The sequence below is a fragment of the Sciurus vulgaris genome, assembly GCF_902686455.1.
Source record: "Sciurus vulgaris genome assembly, chromosome: 12".
Classification (NCBI taxonomy): Eukaryota; Metazoa; Chordata; class Mammalia; order Rodentia; family Sciuridae; genus Sciurus; species Sciurus vulgaris.
Window position 1 is genome coordinate 23,947,146 of NC_136473.1, and position 24,603 is coordinate 23,971,748.

Consider the following 24,603-nt stretch of genomic DNA (forward strand, 5'->3'; position numbering starts at 1 on the left):
TTACCTTGGTAGAAATAACAAGCCTTTCTCCAGTGGCCTGTGATTTTGGGAGGGGTCTTTTGCTATTAATGGAATCTAGCAAGAAGCTCCAGTACATTAGTCATGAAATTAATAAAATTTTGTGAAGCACTAAATTTGGTAGTTTAGAACTGCATGATGTTGGCCCTTATGTTTGTCTTCAGGTGCTGAGTGCTGAGTTTTGAATGACTTTCCCATTTTAATAGCTCCAGGCCTTCCTCAGCTAATACCTCAAGGCACAGTGTACACTTGGGGACAGTTCATCGGTAACGAAAATGGATAGAAGCCATATTTTAAAATGTCTTCCTATCTATTTCACGTGGTTTTGAACACACTGGGGGTCTGCTCTGCCTTAGCCCTGGCAGGTCTATTAACTGCTGCTTGTTTCTAGTAGTAACTTCCGTCTGTGGTTAATTTGCAGGCATCCTTTTAAGCACTTATTTGTTTTGTGAGGGTTAATTTAACTTAGTTCAAACCAGATGATCTGATCTGTGAATCCACTTAACTGGGCACATGTAAACCTCAGTCATTTGCAGTGCTTTGGACAAGAACAGTGCACAGGACATGGGAAAGACCTGGCATGTCCACTGCCAACCTCTCCAAGTGGTGGGATTCCTACAGTAGGCAGCTCATGACTGTTTCATATAGGGACTGCTGAGGGCATAGGTCAAACTGTATAATCAGTTTTATAAAAATTATTCTTTTTAAATTTTTTAACGTCAGACAGGTAATGTGCCAACATCAAAACAAGATTTACAGGAAGGTACATCTCACACAACATTGCAAACACCCAATCATCATGCTTATGAACCAGAAAGATCTAAAAATTGTTCTTTTTTTAAAATTTTTTTAGTTGTAGATGGATACAATACCTTTATTTTATTTATTTATTTATTTACTTATTTATTTATTTCTATGTGGTGCTGAGGATTGATCCCAGTGCCTCACACCTGCTAGGCAAGGACTGAGCCACAATCCCAGCCCCTTAAAGATTATTCTTTTAGATTAAAAAAAAAAAAAAAGAAATGGAAATTCTGTCTCCTCCCAGAGAGTGTGCACCCTAGCTGGAGACCTCTGCCTTAGAGTTAGATTGTGCCTCTGCCTCCTGTCCTCCTTGGGTGTTTTGGGTTTTCCATCCACCATTATGAAAATAATAATTGAACAGTACAGAAGTACCCAATTGCAGGTGAGCTTCAACCCCACCTCAGATTCCCAAACCCGCCTCTCCAGCTTTGTCTATGCTTTCTGTAAGTTGCATGGACAAATATATGAATGTGTAACCTCTGTAAGTAAATAAATAAGTAGAGGGCCTGGGAGTGTAGTTCAGTGATAGGACACATACTTAGCACATGCTTCAATCTGCAGTGCCAAAAAAAGAAATAAAAAGAAAAGATGGAAAGCATATTAAACACATCCATATATTGCTTTTTCACTTTACACTCTTTCTTAGAACACTTTCCATATTAGTTCACACAGACACATGTAATTACCTGCCCTGGTGTTTACTGCTGTATCTCTAAGTGATATACATGTGCCCAGGCTGCAGGTGCAGCGATTGCAGCAGACAGCAGCAGCTGGAGGCCCAGGTCCCAGGGGTTAGAGCATAGATTTCATTTACTCCTGTGCTCAGCTGGTGCCCCACTCAGCCTGCTCTGTGCCTGGCCTCTCCAAATCTGAAGCCTCTTGGATCTGGGTCTCAAGAAATCAACACCCTGTCTCCCATAGGAAGGGCTGGGGTGGTTGACCACAGGCAGTGCGTGATCGGTGCCCTACCTGGACTCCAGTTGAGGAGCCTGCGCCCTCTGAGAGAGTCAGGCATCAAGCTGCAGCCTGGAGCTGGCAGTTTCCTCTTCTATCTGGTCAGTTAGCAATCCTCTACTTATTTTCTGCCTCTTAAAAATTATTTGAAATTTCTTCTCTTCTGTTTTCTGCTCTGTAGTTGTTCTCACCATGATTGTGTGTGGCTTTTTCCCCCCATCTTTAACTTCCTCTTGTCATTTTAACAAGGTTTCTGGAAGGGAAGGAGATAAAAATGCATGGTCAATTCATCACTTAAAACAGAAATCCGGGAAAGCTGCATAAACGACATCATGGTAACCTTCCTCACATTGTTCTCTTAGAACAGTTCTTAGAAATGAAACTAGCTGCTCTTCTGTTCTGTGCTCAGGGGAGGGGGAAAAAAAAAAAAAAAAAGTCTACCCCTAACAGAATCAGGAATTCGGTGTTTCTCTTCTGGAACCTTAAGTTCCAACTTTGAAGTCTGCTGAAGAAATCTTTTAAAAATGAAGAACTTTGCATCCCTGTCCCCTTCTCCACCATCTTGCAGGTCTTAATGATGTATGCAAGTGATTGATTTTCTAAATGCATGGTTGTCTTCCATCACTTACTTTTTTTAGCAGATGTGGCTCTCTGGGATACCAGGGTGGGAGGGGACAGTTGTGTGACATGCTAAACTCTACCCCATCTTCAGCACCACCAGCCAGACACCACTCCCGGAGGGCTCTGAGAGTTAGTGGTCCCCATCAGAATTGCTGTGGGCCCTGCATCTTCCAGTGCTTGGTGGAAGGTTGGCCTTCACAGGCTACTTGAGGCATTGTAGGATGAATGTACAGAAAGACAGAAAATAGCAAAATTATTTTGGAATATTAGATACCTGACTAAATAATAATGTGTTCCTTTGAAACTTTCAAGATCAGTTTCTTAGAATGCTGTCTAGTTGTGCTAGCATTCAAGTCATGCAGATGAAGTATATATTCATTTGACATCTACTGGGTATTTTAGTGTTATGTTTGGATGTCTTCAGTCACAAGTGGTAGAAATCTAACTCCCACTAGCTTAAAAGGTGACTTCTCTATCTGGGAAGGTTGATGGAGGCAAGCTGATCTCGAGATCCACAGGGCCCAGGGATTCAAATGATGTCATCTCCACATGGCTCATCCCTCTTTGATTCCATCTTTTCTGGGTGTCAACCTCAATGCCCTTCTGAAAGCAAGCTTGCTTTACAAGGCGGAAGACATGATAATAGGCAGCTGTAGCATATTAGATTAGCATCACTTTCTTGGTATCATTTTCAAAGAAGGACCAGAAACATACAACTTTGCAGCTGTGGCTTCCTTTCCTACGTTTGTCTTTGCCCTGCCACATCTATATAAATTAAACCGGTAAGTAGGTGACCTGTGCCTTCTAGGAATAAGAGACTGTCTGTACGAAGTCATGTTGTGACTCATTTGTATTTGAGAAACTGCCTCCCGAGGGCCAGGAGCTGCAGTCCGGTGGTGGCTGTAACCCTGGAATGAGTAAAGTCATCCAAGCAGAAGGCTACAGGGAGTGTCAGGAACTGTGCCCAAGTTGAGGGTGCATCCTGCAGCCACTCAGCAACAGATGAGTAATGCCAGGCTGCATGCCAGAGCATCCCTTTCTGTTTTCAAAAGAAGCCAGAAATCCAAATTAGTATGTAAATTTTCTCAAGTCTGAAAAATTGGCAATTAATTCAGGCATTTTCTAAATCACAACCTGGGCCAAACAGCACATCACTTGAGATTTCTTCTCAAACTCCTTTTTAAAAATCTAAAGTGAGATCAAGAGAATCAGGGCCCTTTGCTCAGTTAGGTGGTCAACAAGTGACAGGACCAGCACCCAGTCATGGGTGTCCTGACTCCCAAGCCTGGATGATCCTTTTGAATAGAACAAATTGTAAGTGCTTGTTTTCATTGGCAAAGTCTTTCCTGGATATTTTTAAAAGCCAATATTACCTCTGTGATAGCTCATACATTTTTGGCCTTAATTCAGTCAGGTTCTGTGGTTTATGGGAGGAGAAATTTTAACATGACTCCATTCTTTGGATGAAGTTGGCAGTGTGCCAGCCAATTAGGCATGCCCATCAGCAGTCTCTGATTAAGATTAAAGATACCATGTTGACGGATGGTAGAGTTTGTATCCGTATTATAAATTAAAGTAAGATTCAAAGCCAGAACTTAAATATTTCTGAAGACATTTTAATTTTAGTCAAGTAACTGTTAATCAAAAGATTAACTTAATGATTCTTGTTCAACAGAGAGAAAAACAAAAACCCTTAAGTGTATTAATTTAGACTTTGGAGTTTGCAGGTACTGGAAGGACAGACCTGTGACTGCATTCACATCTCTGCTCAGCTTTGCTATCAGAACAATTTTATTTGGCTTGTCAAAATAAAGCATTTATTTTCTGCCTATTGGAAGGTAACTCACATTTCAGAAGAAGGTTTTAATTAAAATATACTCAGATCTTTATCCCGTCTTATCTGCAAACACAAAGACATGAACTTTTCCGAAAAGATCTTAGAAAATGAATATTGATGAAGCAGCTGTAGAAAATTGACCTCTTGCCCTAAGACAAATAAAAATACATTTCACAAACATTTTCAGCTGCTTTTTTTTTTTTCCTACCTCTGTAGTTGACTCTAATTTGCTCTGTCTCTCTGAAACCTCAGAACTTTCAAATTGCTATTCGATTTGCAGTGTAAGTTGCAATAGGAGCCACATCATTCCAAGAATGGCCTACATGCTTGAGCCGTACTGGGAATTCATTTTTAAAGTTCCTAATTATTCGAACCTTTATTTATTTACAACATTATAAAAATTATTTCCAAATGATGCTCAAGTTAGTGAAGTTCTTTTTCCCTAATATAGAATTTGAAGTTACTAATCAGTTTTAAATAAAAAGAGTAAAACTCTGATAAAAAAATTTAGGTCATTTCCTCCACCACCAAACATATTAAGGAAATTAGTAGGAAAAAAAGTAAAGGAACATTATACTTTTTCTTTTCCTCTCTCTCCCTCTTATTCTCTTCTTGAGACCAGGTTAGTCTATGTTCTATGTTGCCCAGGTTAGTCTCCAACTCCTTGATTTGAGCTAGCAAAAAATTGTGGTCTTTATTCTAAGGATGTTGCTACCACTACACATCAGGAACATGAACTTTGGCACATACTGAGTGATAATGTCCCCGTGTGAAAAAAAAAAAAAAAAATAGAGATACAAAGATTTTCTGCAGTCTCCTCCTAGCTTTTGGGAGAAGTGGTCATAGTTGTCACTTAAGGAAGGTAACTCTGTGTCAACCAGGCAATCTGCCTTATTTCTTACTGTGTATTATTTATTATAAGCTGTTAGATTTCTTTGCCTCTCTGTTCTCATCAAGCTTCACTCCCCTAAGCAACAGTGAGCGCAGAGCCCCCTAAAGAGCATAGGGAGGGAACATACAGTCCTGATAGCTCTTCTAGGTCATACTGTGGAAAATATTTACTTAGAAATGGGCCTGAGGTCCTTTTGTGTAACTCAGGGGCAACTCAGCAACTTAAGTTCCAAAACCCCCCACTATCGTATTCTTCAAGTACCCCCAACTCTTAATTTTCTAGTAGTTCTAATTTTAGTTTTCTGCTTATCCACTTCCTAAAGTGAATGAACCCGAGGGCAGAAAAATTTTTAAAGTTAGTGATTAGTGGGAGGAACCCTGGTATGATTTGTCAGCCATGGAGCCACAAGAGAATTTGGGGATTTTTTTTAGGGAAAGTCCAGCAAGTGGAAAGAATTTTCAGATACTGATATGAAGAAGTTATGGAAGAGGGGGGAGAAATTAATAGTAATAGTGAATTTGTATTACATTGTTTATTGTGATGTCAGGATCCTTTTGTAGAAGCCAGAAGCACTTGAAAATCTGGTAAAGTCTGTGGAATCTGGTGTGGCGTATTTGTTAATTGATTTACCAAAGAAATGAATGAAAGTTAAAATAGTATCCAAAACCATCATCTTGTGGTTATGTGTTACTGTTCTTTTCCCATTGGGTCCTTTCTGACCTTGACTCCTTGGTGTGTTTTCTGCTCTGGTGTATCACCTTGCAGTCTCCCAGTTTACTTTTATTATTAAATTATATTTTTAGATGCACACTCATTTAAATGGTAGAAATGTCGTTTGGTAGATAAATAAGCCCTTTTCAACCTGCATCTTGATCTTTGGAGGAGGGATAAATGGGTCTTTCAAGATCATTCCCACTCCATTGCTGCCATCTCCCCTCTTACCCCCAAAGCAGCACTGCCCCACGCAGGTCCCTCTGTTAGTTTTGATGACAGCAGTGTAGCCAGCAATTCCCAAACTAGATCCTTCCTGTTTCACCTCAAGGAGGCATAATTTGTAACGAATTGTCTTTACTATAATCAGATTAAGTATCTCAGTGTCTCCTTTACATGTAGGGGTTTTGTTTTTGGTTTTCTTTCCTTTTTTTTTTTTTTTTTTTTCCTTTTTGTGCATGAAGACCAATTGCTAATTATGCATTAGTCTGAGAACATAGTGTTTAGGGTGAACGTACCTGAATTAATTGTCAATGATAATGCCTCACCATTTTTGAACATATTCTTTGCTTGACTTAAAAATCTTATAAATTAGGTTCATTTTTAAAGTGTCACAGCATGAAGTGACTTTGTGGGGATAACTGCATGCCTTAGTTTCAGAACCATTACCAACCGGGTCTTGCTTATTTATTCCTTGTCCAGTAGCTTTATTATTACTTCCAATTTTTTTTAAGTTTAATTGTAACTCTATTTTCTTGCCAGTGTGAATTCAGTCTCACATCTGAGGAGTGATGCTCACTGCAGTCAGCAGATCTAACCACACACACACAAAAAAAAAACCTATGTTTTACAGTGCTGGAGGTAACTTGCATTTGATGTAAACTGGAACGTCTTGCTGAAGAGAGGAATTAAGACACCTTTTCTGAGTTGGGCTGTATGGCATTTTAAGAGGAAATACACGTTAATTTTACTGCACTTCATGTTAATCATGTTTTTCCTTAAAGAAAAACTAAGATAATTGTTTCTAATAAATAATTTCTTTGGAAATTGATTTTGCATCCTTTAAGCACACTGTTTACGATTCATTAAGATTTAAGTAGAGCTTTGGGGAATATTTATTTTCCCTTTTTGAAGTGGCAGGCCATGTCAAAGGGATAATTACTGTTCAGTGACCCAGGCCTTTTCCAAATTTAAAGGATGCTGTAGAAACCTCTGCTAGTTTAATTGTAGATCATGGTGCATATTCAATTAATTTAATAAATTAAACATGCAGTTACAATTTCATTTCTACTTTAGGAAAACAAGAAATCCTTACAAGTTTTTAACACAGTAAAGACATAAATTTCAGGTAGATGTCATATGGTGTGCTGTGACTTCCAGCCTTACAGACTGATAGGAGTTTGAATGAATCCTGGACTCCGCCAGTACTGCTCCCTCAATTGTGTATCCGAGGTAACTCAGATGAGCTGCCTTACTAGGAAGACATCAGCTTAGGCTGGGTTCCAGGTATAGCTCAACCATTTGGTAGCTAATATCTTACCTAATCTCACTAAACCTCAGTTTCCTTCTCTGTAAAATGGGGATAATGACAGTTCTTACTGCACTGGATTGTAAAGGTCAGATAAGGTGCTATGCCCAGAGTGTTTAACGTGGTGCTTGCACATGTCCAGTAAGCACGAGCTGTGAGGGTAATGACCTCGGGCACTCTCCCCTTCCCTCTACTTCCCCCGCTGCCAGCTCCTCTCTGCCCTCCCTCCTGCTTCCCTCACTATTGAATTATTACACAATCAGGAACATGTTGGCACTTTGTACTCAACCTTTGTACTGAACCGCTCGCCTTTGGCCTTGCTTCCATTGATGTTAACAACAAAACTTCTTTATTTTATTTCATATGTTGGACCCCAGCATTGTCAGCACCCACGCCCGATGGCTAGGCAGAAAGGCAGTGCACACCTGTGTTTGGGGGTGGGTGATGACATGGAATAAACAGGAACACATCCCTCCCAGGGCACAGAGATACCCAGTCTGCAGCCTCTCCACATGAAAGTATTTCTAATATACTCACAAAATAATGAGCTGTCTAGAACTGTGAATATGACTGTCAGCAGAAATAGGCAACCAGGGTTGCCAGGGTGGTTTGACAACTGTTAAGTACTTCACAGGTATAAAGTGGTACTGCCCTTTTCTTAGAAGAGCTCATTAAATATTTGCAACCTGAAAGAACTGTAAATGTACCTAAATAATTTAATGATTGCTTTCCATTTTAAAGCTATCCTAATAAAATTTCGATAAACTTCAAAACCACTTTTATCTCCATGAATTTTGGATTTCATAAAGTATGATTATTCCTAAGGGGGGTATTATTTCCTTCAAAATAGTAACAGTTAATACAAATCTTTTTGTTTCCTTTCATGAATATTATATAAGCTACATAAAGATAGGTGTTCCTCAATTTAAGTATCTATAAAGACAAAATATAAATTCTTTGCTTAAAAAATACTGAGAATAAGTATAAATGAATGATAAATCATTGTTATTTTTATTATCAATTTTGGGATGGGCCACATAGAATGATTGGGGTAGGTAGAATTCCAAACTAACAAATTATAATTTTCCCAAACTGAACTCTTCAAAAATCTTAGAATTTTGTCCTGAAAACTTCAAGTTCACACCCAAGAGCCACATGTGAAATACAGAAATTAGCTAATAGAATTTACCCCACCTTATTTAAGATGGTAGATTATTGTCATTACCTGCATCAGCTCATGAATTTGAACTAGAGACAAGCCACACAGTTTAGTGTATGTAATGAATAACACAATAATAAGCTAAAGGAGAGTGTTCCCAGGAAGTTAAATGTCCTTTCAGTGATCAGGCTTTGTGAAAGTTAGTTCAGTAAATCTGACGAATGACCGCCAACCCTCATATACAACAGAAGCAAATGTGCCTGTAGAAAAAAATAATATAGGGGCTCATAGGTATACTATGAAAATATGTGTGTAGATATTTTAAGTGTTCCATGAATTATTTGGTCAGATCATTAAATCTAGAAGTTTGGAAGATTTTGGTGTGTGGGGTGCCAGGGGGAGTCAAAGGAGGTGTGAACCTACTGTGAATGAAAGGCAATCTGGAAGAACGAGAAGGTAGCCATGAAATAGCATCACTCAGTCTCAACGTGCTCCTCTATTACAAAGGCATAGCTACGGCTCTACCAGGATATGTTATAATCTGCAAAATGAGATTAGACCATATAATCTCTGAGATCCTCTTTTAATTTTAACATCTTATGTATATAAACCAGGGTGTAAGTGTGATCATCTTTGATTTGTCTTCTCATTTCTTGTCTTCCTACTAAAGAGGACCAAGCATTCCCTAACTCTGGAGGGAGCCTGATTTATAAGGAATGGGACTTCTAGAAATAACTAAAAGTACATATTCCTCAGAGGAGAGTGTGTATGTGCGTGCGTGCGTGCGTGTGTGTGTGTGTGTGTGTGTGTGTGTGTGTGGTGGTGGTGCTAGGGGGTACTGAGGATCGAACCCAGGGTCTCAGGCTCTACCACTGAGCTATATTCCCAGCCCTTCTATATTTTATTTTGAAACAGGGTCTTGCTGAGTTGCTGAGACTGGACTCAAACATGCTACCTTCCTGCCTCAGCCTCCAGGGTAGTTGGGATAACAGGCGTGTACCACCAAACAGCTTCCCAGCATTTTATTTTTTTTACCCCAATGCTGGAGAGTGAAGCCAGGCCCTTGTGCATGCTAGGCAAGGACCCTGTCACTGAGCTACCTACATCTCTAGTCCCCAGACTTAAATGGCACCTTACGCATGGCTCACCATTCCTCTGGCACTGTATCAGGCTTCCCTTCCTCCAAGAAGCCCTTCACCCTCACCTGTGACAAGTGCACTCCTGCTCTGAGTTCCTGTGGCATTTATTACCCATTTTCTTCTAGCTGCCTTGTATTTGAACTCTTGTATTTTAATGTCCTGCCCCATCAGCTAGAGTGGAAATTCAGTGTAGTCAGAAATTGTATTTTATACCAGTTTTCCATTTCCAAGTGATTGTCTAGAACTCCCTTGCTCCTTTATCTTTATAGCACACATAACCAGCAAAAATCCTTAAACCTGAAGGACTCCTGAGGTCAGGCTCTGCCAGCATGTCACTCCACGTGGTCACTTGCTACTCTATAAATCAGCTTCCATGCACTGCAAATCGACTTTCAGCTCTGCCCAGACTAACCCCATTTCTTTCACATTTTGTTATCATTCTTTTAAGCTCTTGTGTTCTCTTAAAGCCTCTGAACCCTTTAACCTTGGCTCAAAAAAGTGTTGAAATTGGCATCAGTCTTCAGGCTTGCTTGACAAACATGCCCACAGTCCCTTTGGATGACACTCACTGGGGAAAGGAGGGTGTCTTGGAGACTTGCTTTCTGTGACCCCAGCAACATGTTAAAAACTGCTGTCTTGAGGAACTCATTTTTCATTTATTTGTTTGTTCTTCTTTGCTTTTTTGGAACTGAGAGTCCTTAAAGTACCTTCCATTCTACTGGAAGTATAGATCTTTAAATTGACTTACGTAGCTTGCAACAAGGGAGGACTATACTTTGGGAACCAAGATGCAAAAATGATTAATCAATAATCAAGGTCAAGTTTTTCAAAGTCCCGTATGAGAAGCTGCCCCTGTCACTTACTGGAATGTAAACAGAACTGGATTCTACCCTGTGTGGTCTGGAACCACAGCTTTGCTTTTGTTCCAAACCCCTGTCCAACCCTCTTCCTCGCCTGTAGTCCCCAGGGCCGGCTGTCTTCCTCCTTCCCTCTGTGAGGGTTCCTCTGTTGGTAACTTATGCCCCACACAAATATTTATTTTTAACCTTAGTTCCCTTAAGAATGGTAAAGACCTCCTGAATGTCGTTATTATTATTTGAGCATTCCAAAGTTTAAATTATGTCCATTAATCAACATATATTTACCTCAAAATTAAGAATCCCTCTCTCTCAGAGAACAGAGAGAAGTTGTCTTGGAAATGTGATCAAAGGAACTCTGGGCCAAGAGTCCGAGGGAATGGGGGTGGGGGAGTAGAGTGAGGAGAAGGGACAGGTGGCCTTGAAGGCTGTCCCCCACCCCAATATCCCCCTCTGTCACTATCAGCGGCCACTAAGGCTCAGCATCAGACAGAGATAAGAAACAGGAGCTGGAGCTGGTTGGGAGCCGGGAGGTAGTGGGTGAAGTCCGATGCGGGAGTGAGGAAGAGAGTGTAGGGTAGGAGTAGGAAGGAAGGAGAGTGCCAGGCCAGGGGTTCCTGTGTCCACCAGGTTACCTTTGCCAGTACTTAAGTCGAGCCCTTCCCACCAGGATAGTAATAACTGGTGCCATTTATTTTCCATCTTTCTAGATCAATGAATTGAGCCATGTTCAAATCCCAGTCATGTTGATGCCAGATGACTTCAAAGCCTATTCAAAGATAAAGGTGGACAATCACCTTTTTAACAAGTAAGTACAAGTTCGACCTCTCATAGGACTGCCCAGGCTGCTGTAAGAGTATGATTTTTGTGAATTTTCTGTAATCACATAATTTTTTCAATGGGTGGGAGTAAAGTTTTGCTGATGAAGTTAATCCTGTGATAAACATAACCATCTGTCATTTTCAGAGAAGCAACAGCAGGCCCTCTGGGATAATATCCTTTTGCCATATGGCATATTGTTCTCTATGAATATCTTATACATTAAAAGTGATATTCTCATTACAATTTAAAATTTTGAAGCTCTAAATTACTTGAATTTTTGAGCAGTGAAGAACCTCTGCTCTCTTACACAAAACTTTGAAATTGATGACTTTATGAACAGAAATGACTGCATCATAAAACGATAAAGAATTAAGGTATATTTCTGTAAAACATAATTGGAATGCCATGTTGGGTATTAAGAATGTTCTTCATAGAACGGTATTTTAGACATCATTGTGGAACATCTATTATATCTTAAGTAATCTGTTGAGAGTTGGAAATAACAGCAATATATAAGACATTGCCCTGCCCACAAGTCCCTCACCATCAGGCCAGTAATTGAACACTGACACATAAACCAATTACTATAACGTAGTGTGCAAAGTACAATAGTAGAGGTATGTCGCTGGGTATGGTGGCACATGCCCAGCAGTTCGAGAGGCTGAGGTAGGAGAGAGTTCAAAGCCAGTCAGCAATTTAGCAAGGCCCTAAACAATTTAGCAAGACCCTGTTTCTAAATAAAACATAAAAAGTACTGGGATGTGGCTCAGTGGTCAGGCACCCCTGGATTTAATCCCTGGTACAAAAAAAAAAAGAATATGTGTATATGTAATTTATGTATTTGGATCCATGGAAACACAAAGGGGGAAGCAATTCTGCATGAAGGAGTAAAACTCTAAGAAATCCCTTCCATGTGTGAATCAATTATGAAATTTCTTTTTTATTTTCTTTGCCTTTCTATTTTCTGTGGTGCTGGGGATGGGACCTAGGGCCTCATACATAATAAGCAAGCACTCCGTACTGAACCACATCCCAGACCTTTGTGAAATTTCTTAATGGGGCCATTGTTCTCACGTGAAACTGACATGTTCATTCTTCCTATAATACTATTTAGAGGTTAACTTTTTGAGGGAATTTTCTCTAGAAATGTAGAATGTGGTATCTATATAAAACAGGTTACTGGGGGTCTCAGTAAGAGAACAACATGGCGACCACTGTTGGGCTTGCTCTGCTGCCCCTTTCTCACTCTTCTGCTTCTTGGCCTTCACTGTTTTCCTCCACCTCGCCCCTCCACCTCTTCTTTGAGGAATGGCTGTCATGTGTGGCCAGGGTTAAGGGGTCATACAATCCAAGTATACTTGAGAGAGGAGATGGTATTACCACTCTGTCCCCTTCTGTCCACTAGATCTTTTTTTTTAAATTATATATATTTTAGTTTATTTATTTATATGTGGTGCTGAGAATCGAACCTAATACCTCACACATGCTAGGCAAGCACTCTACCACTGAACTACAACCCCAGCCCTGCCTCCCAGCTCTTGCTGGGTTGTACTTGGTTCTGTGAAATCATCCAGGCCTTCTGTAGACAGTGAACTCCACACACTTCCTTGGCTACACATAGAGCTAAATGGGAGCAGATTCAAGGGTGTCTAACTCTTCATCTGACTAAGGTTTATTCCACAATATGATTGTTTCAGAGAAAACATGCCGAGCCATTTCAAGTTCAAGGAATACTGCCCAATGGTTTTCCGTAACCTGCGGGAGAGATTTGGAATCGATGACCAGGATTTCCAGGTGAGTTGCTTTTGTAATGGTTGCCTCCTTTGGGAAATGGGTTTCATTATACCTTTTGCCCTATAAAAAAGGATGCATATTTTTGTCATTACAGTTGCATATATAGTGCTAGTTTACATTTTGCATAAGTTTTCAGTGTTCTCTCTGATGTAAAGCATTCTCTAAGTTAGAGACCCCCCTGTGTGGAATGATTTCCCATAAGACAGGACTCTTCTTTGGAAGGAGATCAAGCATGTGAGCATTTGGTGAATGCTCTCATTTCCAGGTGGAAGTTTCTACCAGCAGAGCTGCTTTCTGATTTCCAGTCAAGTGTATTTACACCATGCCTGTGTGGCCAGTGGTAGGGGTGTGTGTGTGTGTGTGTGTGTGTGTGTGTGTGTGTGTGTGTGTGTGCGCGCGCGCGCGCGCACGCACGCACGCACACTGAATTCACAGGAATCTCAGAAATTGTTTTCTTGCTTATTTGCTGCTTCTCAAGTTGGCAAACTCTCCTGCCACAGTGTTTTCATCAAAGGCCACACTTTGTGCACTACAATGCTGGATTGTAAAGTGGCCACAGCATTGTTGTCACCACCAGGAACCCACCAGTTCTTGGCACAGTGCTGTGGAGCATCTTCCTCTTGCTCTTGGTTCCTCCTACATATAAATGGGCACTGTCCTTGCCTGGTCTCAATTTTAACTTTGAAATGTGACTTGACTTTTTAAACATTTCTTGTTCCATGATCATTTTCCTGAGAAAGGACCTGAGACCTGATGTTGGTTAAATATCATATGGTCAATCAGATCCATAAAGGGCCAAGGATTTTAAGAGCAGAATTCTAAATACTGACTTATTTTAAATCTTTTCAGATATAATAAACACTTCTATTATTTACCCTAAATTTAAGAATCTTAATTTATCCTGCATAAAGTACCATATTGATACCCTCAGTGACTTTAAAAGTTGAATATAGGCATGGCTTTCCCTGTATTTTCTCTTAAAGAATCAGGTCCCTAAAGCAAATCACACTTCTTATACTTTCCTAAAGATCTATTTTCCCACTTCCCACCCAGCCTCTTGTTGAAAGCCTTTAAGAATTTCTTGCATGCTTACTCAGAATGAGATATTGCCATACTTTGAAAAAAAATGCTGGCTAGGTTGCCAGTGACATTCCCAGACACCTGCCCCCGCTTGTGTAGATCAGGGTCGTGGTCTCCACACAGGCCCAGGTTCTGAGCTGAGGCTCCTGGTGTAGGCAGAGAGCTGAAGGGAAGTGTGTGGGGCAGGCAGGATGTGGGTGCTCTGTTTGCTCTTAAAACTGCAGTGGAGGCAGCACTCACAGGGGGGCTTAGTCCTTAAGACAGTACTTAGATGGCAATTGCGGGTTTGACATTTACTGCTGAAAGAGCAAATAACTTTTAAAGAATAATTGTTGAAATAGTAAAAGAGGGTTATATGCAATAAAAAGGGATAATTCCATATGATTTAAGAACTGTTACTACATTTAAATAGACCATACGAAAATGAACTAGCCACTTTAAAAGGAATTAATGGCAGATTACATTGACATCTTTAGGAAATCTCCTTTGCCTGACCCTGGGGCCAAATACAAGTGTGTCCCTCCTCTGTCCCCATCTTTTTAAACAATGAAACAGCTGCATTGGCATTGCACAGAAACTGACTTTTAAGGGCCCAAGCCCCAAAGAAATCTAAAACAATCACACTACATTCTGACGTCTGCACCAAGGCAGAAAAAGTAGTTTTGAAACTCTGAAAATGACCAATTTGGTTGCTGAAATACTAAGGCACTACCATTTCCCCCAGAAAACAAAACTGTATAAGTTGATATTTAAGTAAGTGCAAATTGCTGAGTACAAACTTTGAAGGGAAATGAGGCAAGTGGAGGATGATTCACAAGTAACTAATTGGCAAGTCTGTTAAACTCTTAGCTTGAGAGCTCAGTACTGAGGAGAGTTGGTGTGAGTGTAATTAATCATTCCAACACCCCTCCTCACCTCAGCTAGGCTTGCTGCTTTTGGCATTTAAATTGTGGCTTTTTCTTTGGCAACTGTGTTTCTATTTAAAAGAGAGAGAGAGAGAGAGAGAGAGAGAGAGAGAGAGAGAGAGAGAAAGAGTGGGTGTTCAGAGTAACTTTAGTAACCCCCCATACACTTTTCTTCTCTCCCTGATCCTTCCTTCCTTTCCCAGTGTCTGTCCTTCCTAAGACAACAAGCCCTGAGTTTCAACTGAAGACCAGATTGTAAATGTGGAGATAAACCTGGTTTGTTGGCTACTTGGTTTAGGGAAAAAGGCAGGTTTGAAGACGTTGGCTGTAGAGTTACGCCCCTGTGCACTGCAAGGGCAAAGGCTAAGGCAGGCCTGGACCAGAGGGTCCATTACTTCAGTTGCCTGACAATCTATTCATCAGGGCCAGTCCAAGCAGCAGATGTGGGTTGGCACGCCAGCACTGAATAAAAGCAATCTCCTTTTCCCCTCTTAGCTGAGCAGAGCCTCTCACTGGTCACTTCTACTTCTGAGTTCTGGCAACAGAGCCCAGTGTATTTAAAAGATGCAATGTGGGCTAGGCGTGTAGCTCAGGAGTAGGGCATGTGCTTAGCATGCACAAGGCCCTGGGTTTGTTCGCTAGCACCACCAAAAAAATAAAGATGAAATTTTTTTTCTGAGCCCCATATGTGAATTGTTTGGGATAGTCCTTTGCAGGATAATTTGAAAAGTTAGGTCCGTAAGGTAGACTTACATCATCTTTTGGAGGTACTGGTTTGCTAACGGTGACTAACAATTGCCTGTTTGTGTTTATTATCTGAAGCATTTGAATTTTGGACAAGCAACTTAAAATCAATGTGGCAATAAAGAGCTTCATCATCTGATTCAATTTGTATTCAGACTTTTCCTTAAATCAAAAGGATAAATGGGCTGGACTTGTTTGTGTGAATGCCTTTTTGCTGCACCTGAAAAATGTCAGTATTGATTGATGGAGGCCTCTCTGATAAAAGTAGACATAGTAATTAGCCTACCAAATTGACCTCTGTGATCTTAAACTTCTTAAAAGGAACTGAAAAGCTGTCCTGCTATTTCAGTAAATATTTGTGTCTTTCCTCTATTTTAATTTCTTGTCTTTTAAAACAAAAACTTTTTTTCCTTGCTACAAATTCAAGCAACAATTCTAGAATATTCTTCATTGGTAACAGTACCATCTACCATACATACGTAAATTTCTGCGTGTGGGTACCTAGTGCTTCCAAATTCAGAACTCTCCCCAAAACATTTAGTCCTTTTTAAAGTTACATGATTGGTTTGTAATATGCTCAGATTTTAATTATGTTCGTCTCATTACCGCTTGGCCACTGTGACTCTACCTGGCCCTTCTTTCAAGATGAATGCTGCTTTGGCCACTTCCAGACGTTACCATTACTGCAGTTTTATTTCTGCCATGCCACTGCCACCTTAAGACCTGGTCCCTAAAGTCATGATTTCATGCACAATTATCAACTCAGTATGTGTTTATTTGTACCTACTTTGTGCCAGGCTCTGTGCTAGGCATTCCAGGGAATGCAGAACAGTGAAACCGTCACTTTGGATTTTATATTAGCTGCTGAAGAGATTTGTAAAAACCCAGACATTTTTATTTTTAGTATTCGTGAATAAAATCTATGCCCCTCTTTCTAGCCATGCAGGGTATCAGGGCCTCTTGTAACAATCCTAGGAAATCAGATGGAGGCTTCAGTTAATTTCTGAGATGCAGAGAGCACTGCCCACCGCAAACCAAAAAGTTCTGCAGGTCAGAGCCAGCTATTAAACCTAAATACACCACATAATTGAAACTGAGCCCTCTTGTTCATTGTGTTAGATAATATCAGGTTTACATTTCCCCTACTGCGCCTCCTGAATTAGAATCCCTCATTATTCACGTTTGATGCCTTTTCTTTGTTTTTGTAACCAAGAATTCTAATTTTAAAATGATTAATTTTAAAAGTTAACATTTTAAACTTTTGATGATCCTTGTTTCAAGTTTCAGATTCTAAAGCGTTAAGACCTTCAATGAATACTAATCTTTGGAGGGGGAAATCTGCCCATATCTCTGGAATATTAAGTCTATCAAATGAAAATGTTCTTCAAATGTAGCTTTCCCAAATTGACTTTAAACTGCCTGAAGACAGGGAGTGGGATGTTAGTACTGGCTGCCTGCACTGTAGTTAGCACAGAGGCAGGCCCTCAAGAGATTTTATGGAAGAAAAGGAGAAGGGGGAAGGGGGTCATAATGAGAGGCATAAGAGCTCATACAGGTGAAGCACTGGATGGTGGTGGAATTGAAGATAAAGGTGGGGAACTAGCCAGAGACAGATGGAAACAGGGCTGAAGACCTCTACCCTGTTTTACAGCCTGCTGGCAGCCCTGTGGATTTGGCACAGAGGAGCTATATCATGAGGTCTGTACTTTCTAAAGATAATTGACTGGTTACATATGGACTGCATGAAAGAGAGATAAAGTTATTAGGAGGCTATGGGATATTACAGTGAGTGAAGAGGAGGTGTGAGGCCAGGGCACTTGTCACTGACACCCTAAAGCAGACAGCAGCTTCACAAGATGGGTAAACTGCCAGGTTGGGGGTGGGGGCTGCTGGCTCTTGGGGGCATTGGACAGGAGCCATTGAGGAGAGGGGAGCCCAAGCAGCTGAGTGAGCATTAATGCAGATCACAGAGGGAAGGAAGGTTGAGGGTGGGATAGGAGGAGGAAGTTGAGTTTTTGACTCCGTGGCTTTGGAGGTGACTGTGAGATACCCACATGAGGCTGGTGGTCAGGACCGGGTGAGGAGCAGAGGCCCTGCCGTGGGAAGGATGAGCACTGACATGGTTGCAGGATTCCCCTGTGGTCCTATCTCTTGAAAGTCATACCTGCATGCTCACCATCTGTATGTGCTTGCTCCTTGCACTATCTATGCTGTTTTATTCCTTTGTCACTGGTTGTCATTGGGTTTGCTCATGGTTCACATTTGTCCTCTTAGGTTAGCTACTCTGTGCCTCCCAGTGAGCCCTGGAAGGCAACTGTGCCCTGAGCAAGGATGCTGCTGAACTGAGACCCAAAGGAGCACCCTCACCACCTGTCAGCCTCATTAGATTTTTCTGGTGCTTTTTCTCCTCCTCTTTGCAAGCTGAACAAATTACTAGCCCCACCACAGCCTGCCCCCACTTTTGAGGCTGGGCTTCCTGTCTGCCTTTATTTCCTGCCCTGAACCTGCTTGGGATCGCACCTCTTGATATGCACCCAAGACCTGACAGTCAGCCATCCTTTGCACTGGGTGCTTCTATCAAGTAAACACATATTTGTTTTTTATGAGCCTTGGGGACATGTCTCTGTTATTTTAAGCTCCACAGTTAAGTAGCAGTCTGAAATTATAAAAGGTGATCTCGTGGTACTCTATGAAGTTCCTGCAACTCTGCTGCTTTCTCTGTTGGTCATTACCTTTCATTTTTATGTTTTTATTTTCTGATAAGTTGTTTCATTATTGATAAGCATTAGATTGCTCTGTGTTTTGCTCCCCTCTATAACGAAAGCCATTCTACACCTGGGATCACAGCTCAGGCTTTCTTTGAAATTCCCCCAAGAGCTTAACACAGGGCTTTGAACACAGTGTGCATTTAATAAATCCTTGATGATGATGTTCAAGTTCATATGTTGGTCTTAAACTCTCTGACGAGGTCAGAAGACCATCTGTGCTCACTCAGAGATGTCAAACGTAAAACCAGAAGGCAGGCTTCTCTGGGCAGTCATTCCCATCTCCTGGGCTGTGTGATTTGAAGCATGTAATCGTAATCCCAAGTTGTCAGCAGGACAGTGACTGGTTTCCAGGTTTCAAGTTCATGAAACAGGTAGCCTGGGTTGAGGGGAAGAACATTTCCTAGGAGTTAGAGACCCAGTGGAGTCTTGGGTCTTCAGTGACTGATTCTGTGACCATAAACCATTGACCTAGCCTTTGTGGGTCTCAGTTTCCTCATCTGGGAAATGAGGGAGAAGAACACAATGCTAAGTCCCGCCCAGCTAAGCTATCAGATCTCCAAATCTATTATTAAGTCACGTGAGTACATAACTGTCACTTAAATTCTTGTATTCAATGTTGACATATGTTCTTGCTACAATGGTGGCTTTACACACTTGAGCTGGCAGAATTGATTTTAAGTGGCCTTTCCTTTGACTAACAATAAGAACTTTTCACATGTAATTTTTAGTCAAATGTACAAACTCTATCAAAATGGAAAAAATATATCTATATATGCAAGACTATGATTAGTTCGAGAAAATTAATTGTGCAGAATGCTTAGTACTAAAAAAAAAAGAAAAGTACAGGGGAACGTAGCAGTCACTAAATCAGGACATTTTTATGAGAGGTATAAAAGAGTGGCCATAGGAATGAGCTAATTAAATTGACCTTTATATTTCCTCCACTCTGAGACTCCACTAATCCTGGACCTCCCACTACGGAAATAAACATCTCCCATGCAGACTGTTGGGCTGGGGGGGGTGGACAGCATCATTTATCCTTTTCTTCAGGACAATGAATTGCCAATTATAAATGTAAGAAGGCCATTGAAGAGGGAGCTTCAGGTCTCATTATCTTCCTTTATTTCCTGTTGAGGGCTGGCATGGCACCAGAGCTTCAAACATAGCTGTCAAGGTTTAAAGTAGGATGTCACGAGGCCAGAAATTTACATGCCAAGTTGCAGGATAGTCAGACCAAGATGAACTGAGTGGTCATATTCTCTCCTGTCCTGCATCTAGTAGCTCTACTCTAGAACTTGAACTATGTCTAACCGTTCACTTTGTCCTCATCTCCCCAACCAGCTCCCCAGCAAGCCTAGGAGAATCCTTCAAAGTGGCATTTACTGGCTGTAATGTGTCCACTGCAATCACATGGAAGGTCTGGACTGAGAGCACCCACAGGGTCACCTTGCTCACCCAGAGACAGCTGGGATCTGTAGCTACACAGCAGGACACCTCATGGGGGATGAGTGTTTAGGGGCCTTGCAAGAAGAATGTCAGGGCCAATCACATATGCCTGTGTACTAATGACTACTTTAGTATGAAATATCCAGACAGGCAAATCTATAGAGACAGAAAGTAATTTTTTTTTTTTTTTTTAAGTACTGAGGAATGAACCCAGGGCCTCACACATGCAGAAAGTAAATTAACTAGTGGTTTGTTTCTAGGTTGGGGGATGAGGGAGAGAATGGGAGTGACTGCAAATGAGCATGGGTTTCTTTGGGGAGGGATGAAGTGTTCTAACAATGATTGTGGCAATGGTTATATGACTTTGTGAATGCACTGAGGATGATTGACTCATACTGTAGATGGGTGAATGGTATGGTATGTGGACTCTCTCAGTAAAGCTATTAAGGAAGAAGAATGCTTGGAGTTTGAATTTAGTTTATATTCAATAAGAGACTTTTCCCGCCAATATTGATTCTGGCTGCCTTTGTCTTAGGGCGGATCATGATTGCATTATTTCCACTCAGAACGAGTGAATTTAAGGAATGGACTGAGTGGTGATATTATATAGTTTATAATATGGAACAAGCAAATGCATAGAAGGAAAGGAGTAGCTGATGAACAGAGCAAATTTTTGCAGTTTGTTTACATTTATCATCAGCATTTCGGTCCCATGAGCTAATAGTAAATCATTGTCCATTTCTAAATGTCTGTGAACTGACAGAAGTAACTAATGCTGAAAGATTAGAAGAGCAAGTAGGAAACTTAGAAACCGATCGGTCTGGCTGTCTTACTTTGCAGATAATCAAGTGAGAATAAGGGATAGAGGGAAGGAGGTTGGTGAGGGGCCTGGAGCCCCTGACTTGAGCTCATCGCTGTGGGACAGTGACCTCTATCCCATCACCCTCTACTCGCCCACTCCCCCAGCCCCACATCACTGTCACCACTCTTTCCCTGTTGGTTTGAAAGGATGTTGAGCAGCGAAGCCAAGGGTGGAAGGAAGACCTTGTAGACCGAAAAGTTTCAGCTTGAATCTTCTTTGTAGAATGTTTTCAGTTCCCTCTCTGAAAGATAAGTTGTTAATAATAACCTGCTATCACTTTTTTTCATAAGTACATTCTTTTCTTTCTTTTTTTTTTTCCTATCACTTTTGAACTGATAGATCCAGAATCCCAAATTTTTAGTTCAAGTAATGTCACTCTATACAGAACATATACTTCTCTGAACTTTGTCCATGACAAGGAATTCAGTTTTTAATGAGAGTAGATCTTTCCAGACTCTGAGTAGATTATAGGGGTAATTAATTTCATCTGGCAACTGTCTCATAAAGATAGGCAAATGAGGGTAAAGGTTCCCGAAAGTGAATATTTTACTTTGGAAATGGGAATTATCTTGAAGATAACCAAATGGCACTGTTTAGACCTTAATTGGATCAGATCTGAATCTGAGGCTTGGTCTTTTAAATCCAGAGCTTAAGATGAGATAGAATCTTGTTCATGTTGCCTTCCGTTGGACCTTCTTTCTTCCGTGTAGATCTCATCCTAGCTTGCTGATTTCATTTTAACTTCTTTTCCCTTGTGCTTTTTTGTTTGCTTCCCAGCTTAGTATGGTGGGAAGTAACCTGGAATCCAGCATTCCCAGTGTAAAAGACTTCTTAAGTCCTTGCCACACTTGGCCAAGGTAACCATGCCATTCTGAGCAAAGAAGGGCAGAGCGTGGGACATAGTTCTAAAGATAGAAGCCAGTGGTAGAAGGGGAATGAAAACCGTTACCGTTTTTTAGACCATGTGAACTAATTAAAACAGACATGATGAAATGTGCCACATAGTCAGAAATGTGAAGAATTCTTAGGGCTGATGTTATCTCCACAATTTATAGGACTTGTAAGAGGTACTGAGTGCTAGGCACCCTTCAGCCCTGTCTTCACGCTGCATGAATTGTCTGACTCCAAGCCCAGGGCTCAGCAGCACAGATTTCCTGTCCCAAAGCCTTTTTCCACAAACACATCTGTCTAGCTCTTGCCTAGAGAGAAGACACCTCCTACTTCTGTCCTCTTCAGTTTCAGTCAAGTAATATTCTAACAGCCCTAGAATAATGATAGCTTGACACATAGGTTAATAAAAATGTAAGTTAAGAACTCTGGACTACATTAGCTGTTATCAATGCTATTTTCTACACACTTTACTTGGCAAAAATTGAAAACATAAGGACAGGTTTGGTTTTTTTGCCAACTGACTCAGACTTTAAGTTGGTATTAGAAGGTGTTTGTCACCTTGGAAAAACCAGCAACAACTCTCCTATCGTGAAGCCCAGCAGATGAGAACCTGGATCCTCCACATGCATCATCCCAGTTGACACAGTAAAGAACTAAAATGATCGAATCATTTGTATTCTCTGGGTCTCTGTTTTCTTATCTAAAGTAAGTGGTTTAGAATTCTCTCTCAGGTGCTTCCAGTTCTAATGTTCTTTGGTTATGAGATTTATTTACACATGGAGAGACCCCTTGGGGGCACTGAAAGGTCACCTCCAGGCTATTTCCCTCCAGCCTTCCCTTTTTGCTCTCCCACCTTATCCAAGCATCCTGTGTGATGCTATGACATTGGGACGTTGTTTCTTGGGACAGAACAGAGCACTCTGAGGAATTTCATATTCAGTGTGTGCTAGGTAGCAGACTGTTGAGAGGCAGTGCTAGACACTGTAAACACATAGACCTTCCCTTGTTCACGGGCTCCTTCTTGCTCAAGTTGTCCTGAATGCGTCTGGAGCCAAGGAAGTATCTTCATGCAGCTCCAAGAACTAGCGTCATCTTGTCTGTACTCTTGGCCCAAATGTCCTAAGATGATGGTGTCCTGTCTTCTGACTGGATTCTCCCTGGGTAACGTACTGAGTCACCTTCTAGGCCCATACCCTCCGGGAGAGCAATGAGCTGTGTCTTAGGGTAAATACATTTTTAGAGTTATTGAAGATCTGATGTAAGTTCCAATTTAGCCCCCTCTCTCCCCTGGGCTTATTATTTTCTGTTACTTTACGAAGCAGAAATTGAGGCTCGAAGAGGCTAAAGGACATAAGCAAGCACTGATTAATGGTCGATAGAATGAATTGCAGAGCATGGTCTATGTCCCTGACCATTACAGTGTACTACCTTTAAAACATAACTGTACCTTATTTCAAAGGCTACAAAAAGTCCATGGCTATGATCTTTCATAATGGCAAAAGTTTGGTTTTATCTTTGCCAGTTGCCTATTTTGTTACCTAAGAGGGAGCCTTAGGCAGGAATCTCAGACATTGTACTTAACACTGTAAACCAGATTTTTATTGTCAAGTGGAAAAATGCACCTGGCTTCTCCTTCCTCATAGTAATGTTGTGAATAAATACGAAATAATGAGCTGGATTTTTCCAGGCTTTAGAGTCATTCCAAGGATCAGGCATTTTGTGTAAAATTGCATTATATCTTCTAATATTCTTCTTGTCTATTAGATAATACTTTTACTAAGTTTGATGTATTTTTATGTTCATAGTGGCATGAAAGTTACATTTTTGACAAAATTTCGCCGATAGTACTTAAAAGCCAGGAGCCTTAAAATGTTTTGGGATTTTTTTTTTCCACGTATTGAAAGTAGATATTGTGAGTTGAGACTTCTGAAGGAATTACTTAAAAAAAAAAAAAAAAAAAGAAGAAGAAGAAGAAGAAAGAAGGAAAGAAAGAAAGAGAAAAAGGAGTTGAGACCGAATCAGGATTAGAATTGAGACATGGCCAGTAGCCTAATGCAAAGTCTTCAATAATTGATTGTAACACCATCTTTGAAACTGAAGGCAAATAATTTGGGAGGAGTCAGCATCTGAGCTAAGAAGTTCTTAAGGTATTTGATTATGCATCTTTGGCCTTTATAAATCCATATATTGCCTTATCCATAGTCAATGTTATTAAATATTTATTTAATTAATGCAGTGAATGCCATGAACTTATGAAGTTCCTCATTTTAACAAAACCAGAGTTGGAGAGAATATAATGGGAAAGGCATTAATGCCGATAAGTATGTCATCATAACACACTGCCTACATTTCACTCGACTCCCTATGTGCCAGATGAGACACTATCACCGCAGTCAGTAGACCCTCGTGCCTCACATGTGGTCCACACACAGCAGCATCAGTATTGTCAACTTCTTAAAACGGCCCACCCCAGCCTCTGGGATCAGAATCTGCATTTTAGCATGGTCCCAGGTGATTTGGTTGCTCATTGAACTTTATTGAAAAGCACTAGCGACACAACTGTCCATTTTATTCTCCCCCATTGGCCCGTGAGAGAACATTCTCCTTTCTCATCTAAGATGTACAAAAAGGTGAGCTGTGAGACAGGTGCTGCTGTGATTCCATCTTGGCTGAATACAGTTTTCCCTTACTATTCCCCAACACCTAAAAAGTTATTTTGCCCGAATTGTCAGTTTTACAGAGTTTATGGTCTGTTCCACCTGGCTTTCATG

The 24,603-nt window shown here is 40.8% G+C and overlaps 1 protein-coding gene across 1 annotated transcript in view; it reads left to right on the top strand.

Moving 5' to 3' along the window:
• The window catches only part of PIP4K2A (phosphatidylinositol-5-phosphate 4-kinase type 2 alpha), a 155,315-nt gene that overhangs the window by 86,734 nt on the left and 43,978 nt on the right, over positions 1-24,603 (top strand). The window contains exons 2-3 of the mRNA XM_079106343.1: positions 11,231-11,328; positions 13,040-13,136. Of these exons, the coding sequence (XP_078962469.1) occupies positions 11,231-11,328; positions 13,040-13,136 (195 nt within the window). The remainder of the gene's footprint in view (positions 1-11,230; positions 11,329-13,039; positions 13,137-24,603) is intronic.